Raw genomic sequence first — 17,038 nt, forward strand, 5'->3', positions numbered from 1 at the left:
CAACTGTGTCTTATCTTTGACGCGGTAATGTCATTTGATGCAAGAGCTGTTCAATGAAATGAAAAGGTAAAGATAATGATAAAGCTATTGGACGTTAAGAAAATCTTAACTTAATAAAGCCCCGATCCATTCGCGAAAAATAAGGTGTTTCTGAAAAATATTTTTTAAAAAGTCATTTTCAGAAAAATGACAATATTTTTCATGTTAGGTTGAAACTTGAAAATAAATTAAAAAATATTTTCCACTGTTCGGTATGAAAAATTAGATTTGATTTTCTTCCATGCACTTCTTTTAATAATTTTTACTGCTATTTATTTTTACTTTTTAATTTTTCTTTTTTAGGAAATTTGAAATATTTATTATTTCTCTTTTTATTCTTTTCCCTTCTGCTTTGGCTAGTAACCGGCCTGTGGCGAGTCGCCAACTATGGCATGTTGCCGACTGTTGCCGTGGCCGACAACTAGCCAAAGAAGAAGTGAAAAGATTGAAGTTTTAAAAAGAAAAAGAAAAAGTAAATAAAAAAATAATTAAAAAGGAAAAATAATGAAGGAGTGAAGGAAAGAAGGATGAGAAAAATGTTTTCCTTTTTTCAAAAGGATGAAATCATTTTCTCCATTTTTTAATATGTTTTTTTGCATGAGTGGAAAGTGTTTTTCTTCACTTCTTTATTTTCCGAAAACGAACGCCGAATAATCTAGAGATCATTTTTCTGAAATAACATAAATAACATTTAGGAAACAAACGAAGCCTAAAAGATATGTATTTCGAAACATATCGGTCCCTGCCGACAAATCCTTCAATACGGAGCATATTTTCCCCCGCCGACAAATACTAGATATGTTTTTCATGGTTGCTCAATGTAATCTACGTATTTAGTAACATCAATTAATTTAGGCAGATAAAGTTAGCAAAAATATATGTATTATAACCTAATGAGTCGCATTGACAAAAACAAGGACAGTAAAAATATATTTCAAAACTTCCGCACGCTACAATTCACAACATCATCCAAAAATCTGGGTAATTATTTATTCTCTTAATATCCTAAATATTATTGACTAATGTCGAAAGTTCGGGATGCCACACTGTAAGTCAATTTCCAGCTTGGTTGAACTTTTCCAGATTGGTTGAACTCTTGGAATCTGCAGAATCAGCCTCAACAGGAACAACAGCATTGGGGAAAAGAAGGGCAGCAGCATCACTCGAGTTCGATCCAGAAGCACTATCCAGATCAGGAACAACTTCTCCAGGGGAATCCACGACTCCATTAGCCACCTGAGTGAAAGACTTTGAATGTGATTATAATGTTCAGCAATTTTATAGGTTTAGTCCAGCAAAGGGGAAGGACTAACAGATAGAGAGAAACCCTACTGAAATGAAACACTAGAAAGAAAATTGTATCAAATCTAATTTCTTAACAGCCAAACCCTGGAGGGTGCATTAGATAAATGGTCGAAATGTGCTGAAAAAAGGTTCCTTACGGCATACTCCTCTCTTGACCTTTTTCATTCTGTCTACAGTCTTTTAGCTTCTTTATTTGTTTGTCCAAAGTCTTTTCTAGCTCCTACAGCCGCTTAATATGTCATAGCAGCACCTCAAAATTGAAATAGTCCAATTAATGTAGCAAAGAATATAATTAACATCAACCATGCTGGAGACCTGAAGCAAGGTTCACGTCACTAGTCACTACTATGCCAATCAGTTTAGAACAGAGGAAGGTGATACATGAACAGCAGAACGATGCGCAAAGCTAGACATGAAGTAAGACAATTCCAATAAATTAAGCCCTGTAAATCTGCTTTTGTATGGAAAAGCATTGGATATCCACCATTAAAGAGAACAACAATGAGATGGAGGAGCCTGAGTAAAAAATTTCAAGATTTTTGCAGCTTTATCATAGGCAATGGAAAATCTTTATCGGAAAAGACAATTAAAGGTCAGCATCGAAGTCCATTAGGAACTAGAAACTAATTCCAGGGAAGGCTCGTAAATTAGAAGCAATACCATTATATTCAGCATAAGAGAAAGGATAGGGACCTATAAAGATCAAGAGACGCACCACTGGTTGTGAAGAACCATTAGCATGATTATTCTCCACAGTTGTAGGTTCATTTTCACATATAGAAGCCACAACAGGAGAGTAATCATCCACCGTAGTGCCATTGGATTGTATTGCTCCAAGAATAACTGGTCCAAGCTTAGCCGCACAGCGGGAGATGACCCTCTCCCCGAGCTTCCAACACGAAGGAGCGACATACTGAATGACAGTGTACACCCTGTTAGAAACTAAAGCAAACAGAAACCTCACTGAAATGGAAAAAGAGAACAATATAATACCTTATTTTCTTTTAGAACACTAGCAAGAAGAGGACTGAGAAGCCCCAAGGAGATATCCTCACTTTCACTGAGTATGTCCGTCATGATTTGCTCCACAGCCCACAATACATCATCTGTGGGATCTGACCTGGACCAAGAAGAGATGATAAAAAAATGCCAAGGTATCAAAGGTGAGTATTACGGAGACAAGAAAAGAAGAAAAGATAGAAGTACATCAAGAACTACAATTCTTTTTAAATAAGCAATCAAATGGGAACATTGACAGAGTCTCCTCTAAAAAAAGTGTTGATATTAACACTGGAAAGACACCTTTTTCTTCAAGATGAATAGGATCACAACTTAATGCACAATATACTACAAAATCCTTACTCGGGGATTGCTTCCTTTTCATAAACATTCTACTCATATTTTCTTCACGGTCACAACATGTTACCAGTTAAAGCATGTAGTCATGTTGCCAAAGATGACAAAAAGTGTCATGTAGAAATCATAGACATTGCCAAATTTCACACTAGTGAAACGTGAAATTGATCTTTCAATGTTAGCATCAACAGAAACGCATATCAAAAGAAGAGCCAATATATGGTACAGAAACAGGAAGACAGAATAACAAATTGAAGTAGCACTGGCAGATATACCCTAGACTCCAACTTTTGTATCCAAAGATGTAGGTTTTGTTCTTCACACCCCTCCTCCCCCCCTCCCCCGGGGGCTTCCCAAAAACCAAAAGCCAAAAAAAATCAAAAAAAGAAGAAAAGGTAAGAAATTGTTACTGCTATTTCTTGAATGTTTATATTTTGATGTCAGGAGAACCTAGCCACCACAAAGTCGTTTCAAGCATGTACTCATCTTGCCAAAGATGACAAAAACTGTCACGTAGAAATCATAGATATTGCCCCATTTCACACTAATGAAAGGTGAACTTAATTTTTCAACGTGAGCATCACCAAAAAGACACCTGAAAAGAAGAGCCAATACGATAGAGAAACAGGAAGACAGAATAACAAAATGAAGAAGGCACTGACAGATATATCTTAGAATCCACCTTCTCTATCCAAAGAGGTAGGCTTTGTTCTTAACACCTCTTTGTTACTACTATTTCTTCCTCTTCAATATTCTGATTTCAGGATAACCCAGCCACCACAAAGTCATTTATAACGGGATTTGTCATCATTGTATTCAGCGTAAGGCCAAGTGCTTAGTGCAGACCTCCCTTCATCGAGTTTAGTGGGAGATTCTATGCTTTTATTACCAAACAGAAGGTCCGAAGCACTGAGGAAAACCATGTGAACTGAACCAGATTTTCAACTATAAAAGGAGAACTGCATCGTAGATTAGCTCTGGTGAATGTAATCAGCAAATTCATAGTAACAGGCTCGACATATTTGAGTCAAAAGAAACTTACTCGAAAAATAGATAAGTCAAATTTCTACAGCAAACTTGAAGGACTCAAAAATAGCAATATTATGCTCTCGAATACGGATCAATTACAAAAAGTTCCCCACTATTTTCATCAATAGAAGAGCCTTCAGTCTTTCAAAACAAGTCTAAATCTCATACTGAAAGACGAATATAAGTTAAATAATAAATGTATCTTGGTGAGCCTTTTACCTAATGAATGCCCAGAAATTTTGAAACATCTGGACAACTAGTGTGTCGCATTTAAGGTCAAGCATAAGAAGGCATGCTTTGACCCGTGCAACAGTCTCAAGTATGGAGAGGGCCTTCTCATAAAATTGCGTGGATGCCTGAGATAACTTCGAAAATGACTCCACAATTAACTCAAAAATCACCTGCACATCGATGAAATGAATTGACATGAAAACCATTCGATACCAACAGGCTAATATTTTCTGGAATTAAAAGTGCTGACTGCATCAAAATCGCCATTTTAAAGTATGATATCAGATATTACACCTTCATCTGGTCATCATTGTACGGTTCTTCAGGCGCACTTATCCTCATAATTTCACTGAGGCAATATGCCACAGATACTCTGACACCCTCAACAGAATGTTTCAAAAGAGAATCAGCAATTAGTGCCTTCATGACTGGAAGAAGGGAATCTAGGCGAGGGATTGATTGTCCTTGATCTACGTTAGCTAACAGATCCTCAGCATCCTGAAATGTAGTGGAAGATGTAAGGCAAAGCAAACAGTTACTTTTATGGAAAGAGCAACAACATTGGATGATAAGAGAAATGCTTCCAAAATCATGAGAGAGAAGGCAAACTCAATGAAAACAGTAAAGAGGAGGTTAGGTGATGTCATTTAACAGATAAAAAAATCATCAAGTGTATGGGGGGATGGAAAAATATAAGTAGAAAACAGACTTTTGAAGCTCATGGTGGCACAAACTATCATTATGCAAAGAAGCAAATGCTAAAGAAACATTAACAACGACGAGCTATTAAATAAAGCAACCAGTTACCTCCACAACCAAAGACAAATAAATAATTAAAAACACGATACCTTATAATTTATCATTTAGAACAGAGTTTGAAAGGCACCATTCGACCTTAAGTAGAAGGTAGATATTATCTGAATCAGGCCCCCATATAAAATCTATCTACCAGATAAATTAACATATCTGCCTCGATTATTTACTGATGGTTCTGGACAGGTTCCAATGGCCAGCGTTTAGCAAGAGTCAAGACCCAGCAAGTAGCAACGGGGCATTTGACACATAGGAATTACCGAATGAGTCACTAGAAGTATAAAGTTAACATATTACACCCCCAAAAAAATGCACCATATGGATCAGCACAACATGGCCTGAATATGTAACATCAGCTGACAAGAGATATCATATGTAGCCAAGAAGGTGATCAAATGAACTTAAAGCTGAAATCTTGGAAGTAAAAGGACATAATTTACAAAACCAGATGGGAAACAGAACGTGATACAGACTACTGATGGAAAAAAAAAAAATCAGAACAGAAATGACAATTAGTTACAAAGGCAAATAACGCTGCTGAGTAATTCGGCGCAGATACTGCACAGCACCAAACAATTATCAAACATCATCTAGCTATCATTTTATCCCAAGGAGCACAGCATACACAAGAAAAACCAACGCATGTAAGGCAAAGAAACACAGCACACCACATCATCATATGCAAATGCATGTATGGGCAAATTGGACAAAATACATTGAGAAGAGCGAGAAGCTCGTCAACACAAGAAGGGGCATTGAGGAGGCCATTCCCAACCAATTTGAGCTGCACTGCCAAAGGCCTCGCAAATGAAGAAGACGATGGAGCCATTTTTTCTCAATTTACTTTCGATGGCCACACACGCTGAAAAGCTCAAACAAGCACAGAGAGTGCTAGTATTCTGTTGCAGATTTGCACAGCGATTAATCTGAAACTCATCTATAATTTATAGGAAATCGAAACTGGGCAACTCAAAGGAAGAAATGGAAACACAGTAAATTTCCACCTATGCTATTAACTTTTTCATATTTCTCGGGTTCTGGATTAGCTCTTTCGGTTTCTTGGTTGGGCTCTCACTGTGTGCTCTTCGCTTTCATAACATAAAATAAACACGGTAACTTCAAATGGTATTTCAAATCTTTGCCACTTAGGAGGACCAATTACTTGCCATTTTATTGATTTTTTTGCTGGATTCTGTATTTAATCGCTCTTTAATTGCACCCCCGATTTTGATTTTTCTGGCTTTCCTAATTGTTAACCTTCTCTGTAGTGGTCTTGATATATTTCCGAGTGAGGCAGAAGACGACATTATTTCCATATTTTAAGTTCCCAAGTTTTTTCATTAAGATGCATTTTGACAGGATAAGTTTTATGCATGGTCTGTGACTCATCGCAGAATTACAAGAACCGACCTTCCAAAATAAGCTTCACTAATGTATATCCTTGGTTCATTTTTTAAAGCATCCAGAATTTTTATTATTACCAAAAGATCTACATGCACTTACAATTCACATTCCCATTTCCCGTGAGGGACTGGTTTTTGTAATTCCACTGACTAAGCATCCTAAAGAGAATAAGCGGATTTCACATAAACCACTGTAATACTAGCATAAACCAATATACATGGTGGAAGTACAAGGTTAGGGATGTCTTTAGAATTTCTAAGCCACTCACTAGGAGAAACTTTCTCATTATGTCAATTTTTTCCATTCATCCATATTTGGATTGTCTTGTATTAGGGCGTGTCTAGATAGACTTCTACTTTTTGCTTTTTGCTTAATCTAAATTGCGTGACAAACAAACTTCGAACTTTTTTTAACCTGAAACTTTTACAACATTTGCATGTTGACACGTAGATTCACCTATAAGTTCTTCGAGTTATTCTAAATTCAGATAATGTCTTAAATTATTGTGGGAAAGCAACGATGTACTCTTTGCTTCTACTTAATCCTTTACAAACAAGCCCTTACTTGGTTTTGCACATCATGGACTTCAACAAATATTAAGGTTGTGTTTGAAGCCAAATAGAGTGAATCAACCTGCTCTATGTCATCTAGTTGACTTGTATATGCTTAAAAAATTGTGAATACCTCGTAGGCCAGTAAGTTCTTTGAGTTATTCTAAATTCAGATTATGTCTTAAATTATTGTGGGAAAACAACAATGTACTCTTTGCTTCTACTTAATCCTTTACAAACAAGCCCTTACTTGGTTTGGCACATCATGGACTTCAACAAATATTAAGGTTTTGTTTGAAGCCAAATAGAGTGTATCAACCTGCTCTATGTCATCTAGTTGTCGTGTATATGCTTCAAAAATTGTGAATACCTCGTATGCCAGTCTTGTAGAACAATATTGTTTGCAAAGTCCTAAGAACTATGACTCTAATCACTTAAAGTACCTATATATCAGTACATTTATGTTTTTTTAAAGCTCATCTCTTAAGAGTTCATCTAACTTTGATCACTTGTACACCAATGCAAGTCAGAGCATGAATTTGTCCTCAGGCAATTACCATCATAGTTAATTGCTATTTCAGTATGCCCTTTTGACTGATTCTTAAGAAATTACTCACATATTGAGATAGCTAAGTATTATATATCACTGTCGCAGCAGTAAATGGACAGCATAAATAAGCTTCAATAATTCTTCATTGAGCTAGGAGATATGCATCTTGTATTATAACAAAGCCATTCACCTTCAATGTTTTCTCCTACCAAATATTTGCAAACTCTTGCTTGCTTTGGGACAATACACTTAGTACTCCTCCCATATCTGAAGGATTTTAGATGAATGGAGACCTTCAGCAAAATTATGCAATTCAAACAAAATGAACACAAAACCTAGGATGAAGAATTAAAGCTAGATCAGTCTAGAAGATAATCAAAGGTGCTATCTATGAGTTGATGCAGTGAGGATATACGGGTATTTATAGGGGATGAAATGCCACAGTGCGTCGCCCACCTCCAATGTGATTTCTCAAGATAAATCCAGGCTAAAACTGTTTGTTGGTTAAGTCCGCAAGTGACATGCTCGTGTTAATAAGTACTGCTGCAGATGTGGCATGTCGTGTGACTCATTTATAAATCATATTTGATAGCTTTTTTTAAGTTCAATTAGCAACACCATAAGAGGAGCATCAATATACGATATCATACAAGAAAAAAAAGAGCAGTTGGAAAAAAATTGAAGAGTGGTGTAATCTGAGTCACATGATCGGGCACAACAATATATCCACACCATTGTTCTACACAAGCCTCAAGCCTCAACATTAATTAGTAAACTCAAAAAGAAATGTTACCTATATCGAGGTGATGGAGGTAGCTGGTGTAGCAAACGACTTGCAAATATTTTGTGTGGACAATGGCTTCTGCTAAATTGTGATCAAAAAAAGAGATCTTAAGACAGTTCAATATTCGAACACCATTTCTCATAAAGTGCCATGATTGTAGGAGGTAAAAAGCAAGTTCAACTGGAACTATTAAGTAGAGATATCTTCGCCGCAAAAGTTTCAATTTAAAGCTTTGTGCTATACTGTTGCTCTTCGAGTCAAGTCCCACTGCTTTTATTACTACTAACTCCGTGAAATCATTGGTTTACATGTTAATATTGACGAACACCAGATTTTTCAGGTGTTCTTGAAACTCACATCTGAAAATTCAACAGATTTCAGTTCCCTAGAAAGTTCGGATGGACCATTTTTGGTCTCCACTTCAACCCAAAAGTTTGTCAGTTACAGGTGGGTGTAAGAACAGTGGATACTATTAAATTAGCCAAGCTACAGATTCATATCCACTTTTCCTCAAACCACTTAGGAAAAGTTATATGCAGGACAGCCCAGAGAGGAAGGGCTGACTTTTTGAGAAGCAAAACATCAACCCATTAAGGAGATATATCCAATTATGATTGCTCACATCATGATATTCCTATATGGGTGTAGTTCTTTTGCTCAGAGGGAAAAAACAAATGTTGATGGTCTGCAATCGACGAAGCCTCCATTGGTCACTTTCATCGAACTCAATAGGCAAATGACAAAATCAACTTTAAGTGTGCACGCTAACATGTTGAAGCATTCTGGATTAGAAAACTTTGCAGCTTGGCTTTGTCAATAACAAGATGCAGATACCCGATTTGATCGGCAATCAGCCAAAGTACCCGACACTGATGAAACTAAGCTGCAATGTCAATCGACAAATAGGGAAAAAGAAAAAGGATTGACAACCGTCATCGAAGAACACGAACCTGGGAATAGAGAGAGGCACGAAGCAGTCGACGGAGAACATCTTCCTCCTTACTTTTCTTTTTTGGTTTTCGGCCATCGTCCTCCTCTTCTCCGAGACTCCACAAAGTTCATGCATGAGCAGGGACTGCGGAGTGGGGGGGAGAGAGAGAGAGAGAGACTTGAATATTTCAGTATTTTCAGTGGATGGGATGGGCCAGTTTGGATCGTAGCACAGCCCATAGGAAATCGTGCATAATAAAATGGAGTTTTCGTCTTGGGGCCCGAAAAAGAAACCTGATTTTTCAGAGAAACCAAAATGACACAACGAGGTTAATATACTTATTATTTATTTAACATTGTCTCCGAATTGTAGTTCAATGTATAATATGATCTTTAAATTATAATTTATTCGATGTGGTCCTTGAACTTTTGAGTACATGTTTAATTTAGTCCATGAACTATAAGAAAATATGCAATATCGTCTCTAAATTTGAATTAATAAAAGGACAATATTAAACCTTTTCACATAAATTAGGGATTACATTGAACATGTTCAAAAATTTCAACCACTACATTGAATAAATTCAAAATTCAAAATCTAATTTTCATATTGGGCTAAAAGTTCAAGGATTATATGGATAAATTAAAAGTTTAGGGATCATATTATATAGTGCAATAAAATTTATGGATTATTTGTGTCAATATCCTAAGAGAATTACGCGTCATTATTTAATACAAATTGGATGTCATATAAACGATGGTTGACCATTTTCGTGGATGTATGTTCCCGAAAAGTCAAAGCACAAGGCTAAAATAAGAGGAGTGGCTTTCTTCCTATTTATCTGGTGTTGGCCTTCCCAAAGCGTGGCTTTTTGGTTTGGATTGGCTTAAAAGTCTCCAACTCATAAGAACTTGCAGGTGATGCATGCAAGGCACCTAGAGAAAAGAGAATGTCGTTGGAGACCAAGCCACATAAACTTTTTCTCACAATATCAACACGACATTCAAGTTGGCATGTGAATATTCGGGATGTGAGAAGAAAATAAATAGGTGTGAGAAATGAATCGAAATGATGTTGTCATCCCAAATATATTATGGTTCAAAGTACCAGACCTACTAATTTCCAATGTTCAAAGGTTTCTTTTTTATGACACAATACCTATTGGAAAGCGTGGAAAGATGAATTTACATTATCAATGCAGAAATAAGTTGGATAACGTATACTCTTGTTATTATTTTTCAGGGAAGGACTTCATTATTCTCAAAGCCCCTGGCTATGCTGCCAGGGATCATCTGATGATGATCCACAACCACAACCATGCAGGGGGAAAGTTAAAAGCAATGACTGAATCAGTTGACTCACACTTCCTATTTTGTAACCGATAAAACGATTTTATATCCCTTTTAGACAGAATGAATTATGAGCCATAGGCAATTACAAGCTTGCATGTCTATTTTGATCTTAAGGACTATACCCAACACCCATTTACAGACGCAAAAAAAAGAAAATGAAGTCTTACACAAGGGCTGATAACTAAAAGCTCCTGGACTTCCGAAACTTCTCCAACCTCTGTATCCTTGTACAGGGGCGTAATTGTAAGCTCTTGCATATTGATGCCTTCTTAAGATTTACTATTTACAAAATTTTACCAAAACTATAGGTGTTTCCCACGCTCCAAAACCTCGTCTTTCAAATTAGGGATGCCGGAAGTGACTTCGCCACAGTCCCCAAGGTCTAGGCGGGCTACCTTCCGGAGTTGAATCATCGGATGTGCTTTGTAGTCGGACATCCTTTGATTTCACTGTAATATATCTTGGTGGGCTGGCTTCCGGGGTAGAATCATCCGATGAGCTTGAGCTAGGACATTTTAGCTGGACATCCTTTGATCGGAACCTGATCTCGTATACATTATCTTCACTACTCTCATCGTCATTGGACTCGTCACCGCCCACATTTAGGGGGAATCTGGAGGATGGTTCAGCCCTGGAATGAAAGCATCGTAAATAAGCCTCCAGTCAAGTAAAGCTAATAGCAGAAAATATAGAGTATCCAGATCAGACCTTTCAACGCTCTGTTTGATTGGTAATTTAGTATCCAGATCAGACCTTTCACATTCTTTTGATTGGTAATTTCCTAGGGAACCCGCCCCCCCCCCCCCCCCCTTTTTCCCCCCCCCCCAAAAAAAAAAACAAAAAAAAAATAACCCCACAAAAAAAAAAAAAAAAAAAAAAAAAAAAAAAAAAAAAAAAAAAAAAAAAAAAAAAAAAAAAAAAAAAAATAATTGGATTAGGAACACCCCCCCCCAAAAAAAAAAAAAAAAAAAAAAAAAAAAAAAAAAAAAAATAAAAAAAAAAAAAAAAAAAAAAAAAAAAAAAAAAAAAAAAAAAAAAAAAAAAAAAAAAAAAACCCAAAAAAACCCCCCCCCCCCCCCACCAAAAAAAAAAAAAAACCCCCCCCCCCCCACCCAAAAAAAAAAAAAAAAAAAAAAAAAAAAAAAAAAAAAAAAAAAAAAAAAAAAAAAAAAAAAAAAAAAAAAAAAAAAAAAAAAAAAAAAAAAAAAAAAAAAAAAAAAAAAAAAAAAAAAAAAAAAAAAAAAAAAAAAAAAAAAAAAAAAAAAAAAAAAAAAAAAAAAAAAAAAAAAAAAAAAAAAAAAAAAAAAAAAAAAAAAAAAAAAAAAAAAAAAAAAAAAAAAAAAAAAAAAAAAAAAAAAAAAAAAAAAAAAAAAAAAAAAAAAAAAAAAAAAAAAAAAAAAAAAAACAAAACCTTCACCCCCAAAAAAAAAAAAAAAAAAAAAAAAAAAAAAAAAAAAAAAAAAAAAAAAAAAAAAAAAAAAAAAAAAAAAAAAAAAAAAAAAAAAAAACTTGAAGCAACAAGTAGCAGGTGAAATGCGGATTGAGAATGAAATAAACATGCTAAACCCAAATGAAGATATAATATCCAAATGTGAAGGTCCTAGAGTACTCACGTTTTGTCCAATGGCCACCAAACCTTTATTTTCTGACCCACTAATCGTCTGCCAGGCAACCCAGACCCCTGAATAAAGTCAAAAGGATTGAGCTTCTCAAAATCAAACTGAGGGTGAAAGACTATGCTGCACAGGTAAAGGAAGAGGAGCAGCTCCAGCACTGTTTGATGACTCTATCAGAAAAGTTCAGTGGAAACTTTTTGATATACTTCAGTATGTTAATTAAAGGAAAGGAAGACTTCATAACCAAGAAAAGACGATAAAAGTATAGCATAGTACCAATTAATATAATCAGATTATACTGCAAAATTTACAAGCATACCTCTGATATGGCATTGCTAAAATTGCTCATCCTTCCCCCCACTATTGAGAGCTTTGATTTTTCCCCTGCAAGATCACCAGCTACTGGAGCTTCCACGTCCCGATCAACAGCGCTCTCACCTGCATCTGGCTCAACATTCACCTTTTGCTGCATTCTTCTCTTTCTTGAAGGAATTTTAGGGGCAGCTGGAAGATCACGTCCATTCACAAGGACCCTTCTATGACCAGATTTTTGCGCCTCTACATATAGCCAAGAGAGGTCGTAGCCTTCTGCAGGGTTCAACAACTTGTTTGGTTTCCATTCCCTTTTCTTTGGAAGTGCCTCTAAGTCAATTTCCAGCTTGGTTGGACCCTTGGAACCTAAAGAATCAGCCTTGTCTGTACTTGTTTTAGCAACAGGAACAACATCATTGGGGACAAGAAGGGCAGCAGCATCACTTGTGTTAAATCCAGGAGCACTATACAGATCAGGAACAACTTTTCCAGGGAAACAAATGACCCCATTAGCCACCTGAGGGAAAGACTTTGAATGTGAGAATAATGTTTCTTTTAAGCAATTTAATAGGTTCAGTTCAGCCGAGGGGAAAAGAAAACAAAGGGAAGGACTAACAGATGGAGAGAAAGCCTACTGGAAATGGAAAACTAGCAACAAAATTGTATTAAATGAGGGATTTGATTGTTAACAGCCAAACCCATGGAAGAGCGCATCAGACAAATGGTGGACTGTGCAGGAGAAAAGTACGCTACGGAATACATCTCTATCGACTTTCCATTTTATTTTGTCTAGAGTCTTTTAACTTCTCTTCTTTCTTTTCTTTTGTCCAAAGTCTTTTCTGGCAGATACAGCCACTTAATATGTAGTAGCAGCACCACAAAATCAAAATAGTCCAATTAAGGTAACAACAAATATAATTGTCCTCAACCATGCCAGAGACCTGAAGCAAGGTTCACCTCACTAGTCACTATTATCCCAATCAGTTTAGTACAGCTTACAGAGGGAAGTGGTACATGAACGACAAAACGATGAGCAAAGCTAGACATGAAGTAAGACAACTCCAAGAAATCAAGCCCTGTAAATCAGCTTTTGTATAGCAAAGTATTGCACATCCACCATGTAAAAGAACAACAATGGGATGAAGTAGCCAGAGTAAATATTTTCAAGATTTTAGCAGCTTATCGTAGGCAATGGAAAAATCTTTACTGGCAAAAGACGATCAAAGGTTGGCATCGAAGTCCATTTCATCTAGAAACTTATTCTAAGGATGGCAAATCAGCAGCAAGACCACTGTGTTCAGCATAAAAAGAAAGGATAGGGTCCTATAAAAATCAAGAGACGCACCACTGGTTGTGACGAACCATTAACATGATGATTCTCCATAGTGGGCTCATTTTCACATATAGAAGCTACAACAGGAGAGTAATCATCCACAGTGGTGCCATTGGATTGTACTGCTCCATGAAGAACAGGCGCAAGCTTAGCTGCACAGCTGGTGATGACCCTCTCTCCGAGCTTCCAACACGAAGGTGAGACATTCTAAATGACATTATACAACCTATTAGAAACTAAAGCAAACAGAAACCACACTGAAATGGCAAAAAAGAACAATATAATTACCTTATTTCCTTTCAGAACACTAGCAAGAAGAGGATTGAGAAGCCCCAAGGAGATATCCTCACTTTTACTGAGGATGTCCGTCATGATTTGCTCCACTGCCCACAATATGTCATCTGCGGGATCCGACCTTGACCAAGAAGAGAGCATCAGAAAACAAGAGAAAGGAGAAAAGATAGAAACACGTCAAGAACTAAATTTTATTCAAATAAGCCACCAAATGGGAGCATTGACATTTCCCATTGTATAAGTGTTGATATTGATACTAGTAAGTCACCTTTTTCTCCAAGATGAATAGTATCACTACTTAATGCACAATATATTGCCAAATCCTTAATCGGGGACTGTTTCTTTTCACAAACATTCTACTCGTGTTTTCTTAATGCTCACAACATCTTACTAGTTAAAGCATGCACTCGTCTTGCCAAAGATGATTAAAAGTGTTAAGAAGAAATCATAGACATTGACCCAATTTTACACTAGTGAAAGGTGAATTTAATATTTCAATGTTAGCATCAAGAAAAACACACATGAAAAGATGAGCCAATACATGATAGAGAAAGAGGAAGACAGAATAACAACATGAAGAAGGCACTGGCACATAGATCCTAGAATCCACATTCTCTATCCAAAGAGGTACAACTCTTTGTTACTACTATTTGTTGTGCTTCAATATTCTGATTTCAGGAAAACCCAGCAGCCAAAATGCCATTTACAATGGAAATTGTCGTCATTATAATCAGCTTAAGGCCAACTGCTTAGTGCAGACCCCCTTAATTGAGTTTAGCAGGAGAATCTATACTTATATTACCAAACAGAAGGTCCCGAGTACCGAGGAAAACCATGTGAGCTGGTTAACCACATTTTTCTGACCATAAAAGGCAAACTACCTTGAGATTAGCTCTGGTGAAGGTCATCAGCAAAATTCATAGTTTTTGGGCCCAACATATTTGAGTCAAAAGAAAGGCTACTAGAAAGAAAGACAATTTGCCAAATTTCTACAGCAAACTTGAAGGACTTAAAAGAGCAATATTACCCTCTCGAATTATCCCCTCTATTCTCATCACTAGAAGAGCTTTCATTCTTTCAAAACAAGTCCAAATATTATACCGAAAGAAGAATAGGAGTCAGAAGATAAATGTAACCAGTAAGCCTTTTACCTAATGAATGCCCAGAAACTGTGAAACATCCGGACAACTAGTGCATTGCATTGAAGGTCAAGCATAAGAAGGCATGCTTTGACCCGTGCAACAGTCTCAAGTATGGAGAGGACCTTTTCATAATATTGCGTGGACGCCTGAGATAACTTGGAAAATGCCTCCACAATTAACTCAAAAATCACCTGCACGTCAATGAAATGAATTGATAAGAAAACCATTCAATACCAACAGGCTGTTGGCCTCAACAAAATTGCCATAATAAGTAGGATATTAGCTATTACACCTTCATCTGGTCATCATTGAACGGTTCCAGAGGCGCACTTATCCTCATAATCTCAGTGAGGCAATATGTTACAGACACTCTGACACCCTCAACAGAATGTGTCAAAAGAGAATTGGCAATTAGTGCCTTCATGAGTGGAAGAAGAGAATCTTGGAGAGGGTCTGATGGTCCTTGCTCCATGTTAGCCAACAGATCCTCTGCATCCTGAAATGCAGTGGAACATGCAAGTCAAAGAAAACGGTTGTTTTTATGAATCGAGCAACAATTAGATGATAAGAGAAATGATTCCAAAATCGTGAGAAAATAAGGTAAACTCATATATAACAGTAAAGAGGACGTGATGTCATTGAACAGATCAAAAATCATCAAGCGTATTTGTTTGTTGTGGTGGGGGTATGGAAAAACATAAGTGGAAACTAGAGTTTTGAAGCTAATTGTGGCACTCACAATCGTTAATCATGCAAAGAATCAGATGCTAAACAAACATTAACAACAACCAGCAATGTAATAAAGCATTTAGTTGCCTCCACAACCAATAATAATAAAATAATTAAAAACACCATATCTGATATTTATCATTCAAAACAGAGTTTGAAAGCCATTACACGACCTTAAAGTAGAAGGTAGATTTTGTCTGAATTAGGCCTCCAAATAGAAGTTAAACTACCAGATCAATCGGCATATCTGCCACGATTATTTCGTGATGGTTCTTGACATGCCCCAGTTTCCAGCTGTTGGCAAGGACAAAGACCCGGCAAGCAGCACCGGGGCATTTGATACATAGGAATTAACATATGAGTAACTAAAAGTACAGAGTTAACATATTTCTCACCCCAAATAGTACACCATATGGATCACCACAATGTGGCCTCAATACATACCATTAGCTGACAAGAGATGTCAAAGGTAGTCAAAAGGCAATTAAATGAGCTTAAAGCTCAAATCTCAGAAAGAAAAGGACAATCTACAAAACCATATGAAGAAACAGTACATGTGATATAGAGGAATCATGAAAAAAATTCAGGACAGACAATCAGTTCCAAAGGCAAAGAATGCTGATGAGTTATTCAGCACAAATACTGCACAGCACCAAACAACTATCAAACACCATCAAGCAGTCATTTTTATCCCAATGAGCACAGCATACATCAACCCAAAAAAAAAAAAAAAAAAATAGCAGACCAGATCATCATATGCAAATGCATGAATAGGTAAATTAGGCACCATACAAAGAGAAGAGCAAGAAGCTTGTCAACAGAAGAAGGGGCATTCAGGAGGCCATTGCCAACCAATCTCAGCTGCTTTGCCAAAGTCCTCTCAAATGAAGAAGAAGATGACGCCATTTTTTCTCTTTACTTTGGGTGGCCACATGCACTAAAAAAGCTCAAACAAGCACAGAGAGTACAAGAATTCTCTTGCAGATTTGCACAGAGAATAATCTGAAACTCATCTATAATTTATAGGGAAATCCAAACTGGGCAAATCAAAGGAAGACATGGAAACACAGCAAGATTCCACCTATGCCATGAACTTGGTCTTATTCTGGTGTTTTAAATTGGTTGTCAATTTTGGTTTCTTGGTTGGGCTCTGACCATGTGCTCTTCGCTTATATGACAAAATATAAATATGACAGCTTCAAATGGTAATTAAAATCCCGGGGACTCAGGAGGACCAATTACTTGCCATTCCATTGCTTTTTGAGCT

At 36.6% G+C, this 17,038-nt stretch overlaps 2 protein-coding genes across 20 annotated transcripts in view; both read right to left on the bottom strand.

Annotated features, from left to right (window-relative positions):
• Positions 1-17,038, bottom strand: part of LOC115728848 (sister chromatid cohesion protein PDS5 homolog C-like) — a 52,519-nt gene that overhangs the window by 11,687 nt on the left and 23,794 nt on the right. For 7 of the 17 annotated variants that reach the window (XM_048283525.1, XM_048283530.1, XM_048283528.1 and 4 more), the window contains 6 exons: positions 15,335-15,538; positions 15,052-15,233; positions 13,895-14,021; positions 13,619-13,813; positions 12,281-12,790; positions 11,959-12,026 (listed from right to left, as the gene is read on the bottom strand). The exons of 9 other annotated variants lie outside the window; for them this stretch is intronic. In XM_048283525.1, the coding sequence (XP_048139482.1) occupies positions 11,959-12,026; positions 12,281-12,790; positions 13,619-13,813; positions 13,895-14,021; positions 15,052-15,233; positions 15,335-15,538 (1,286 nt within the window). Of the gene's footprint in view, positions 1-7,468; positions 7,488-11,958; positions 12,027-12,280; positions 12,791-13,618; positions 13,814-13,894; positions 14,022-15,051; positions 15,234-15,334; positions 15,539-17,038 lie in introns of those variants that run through there. One more of the 17 variants, XM_048283538.1, reaches the window with a different exon arrangement.
• LOC115728847 (sister chromatid cohesion protein PDS5 homolog D-like) lies at positions 905-9,169 on the bottom strand. 3 transcript variants are annotated; one of them, XM_048283547.1, is made up of 6 exons: positions 9,013-9,169; positions 4,255-4,458; positions 3,949-4,130; positions 2,338-2,464; positions 2,060-2,257; positions 905-1,287 (listed from the first exon to the last, which is right to left on the bottom strand). In XM_048283547.1, exons 2-6 carry the CDS (start codon positions 4,384-4,386, stop codon positions 1,093-1,095), a joined length of 834 nt encoding a protein of 277 aa, XP_048139504.1. In that variant the 5' UTR covers positions 4,387-4,458; positions 9,013-9,169; the 3' UTR covers positions 905-1,092. The 3 variants fall into 3 exon arrangements, with proteins under 3 accessions (XP_048139504.1, XP_048139502.1, XP_048139501.1); XM_048283545.1 differs by lacking the exon at positions 9,013-9,169 and adding an exon at positions 8,832-8,945; XM_048283544.1 differs by lacking the exon at positions 9,013-9,169 and adding an exon at positions 5,489-5,653.

This window comes from Rhodamnia argentea, chromosome 8, assembly GCF_020921035.1.
Source record: "Rhodamnia argentea isolate NSW1041297 chromosome 8, ASM2092103v1, whole genome shotgun sequence".
Taxonomy (NCBI): Eukaryota; Viridiplantae; Streptophyta; class Magnoliopsida; order Myrtales; family Myrtaceae; genus Rhodamnia; species Rhodamnia argentea.

Coding starts and splice junctions, on each gene's coding strand:
- LOC115728847 (XM_048283544.1), bottom strand. CDS start 5,602: ATGGCTCCATCGTCTTCTTCATTTGCGAGGCCTTTGGCAGTGCAGCTC. Junction 4,131..4,254: donor ACAATGATGACCAGATGAAG/GTGTAATATCTG, acceptor ATCGATGTGCAG/GTGATTTTTGAGTTAATTGT. Junction 2,258..2,337: donor GTGTTCTAAAAGAAAATAAG/GTATTATATTGT, acceptor ACTGTCATTCAG/TATGTCGCTCCTTCGTGTTG.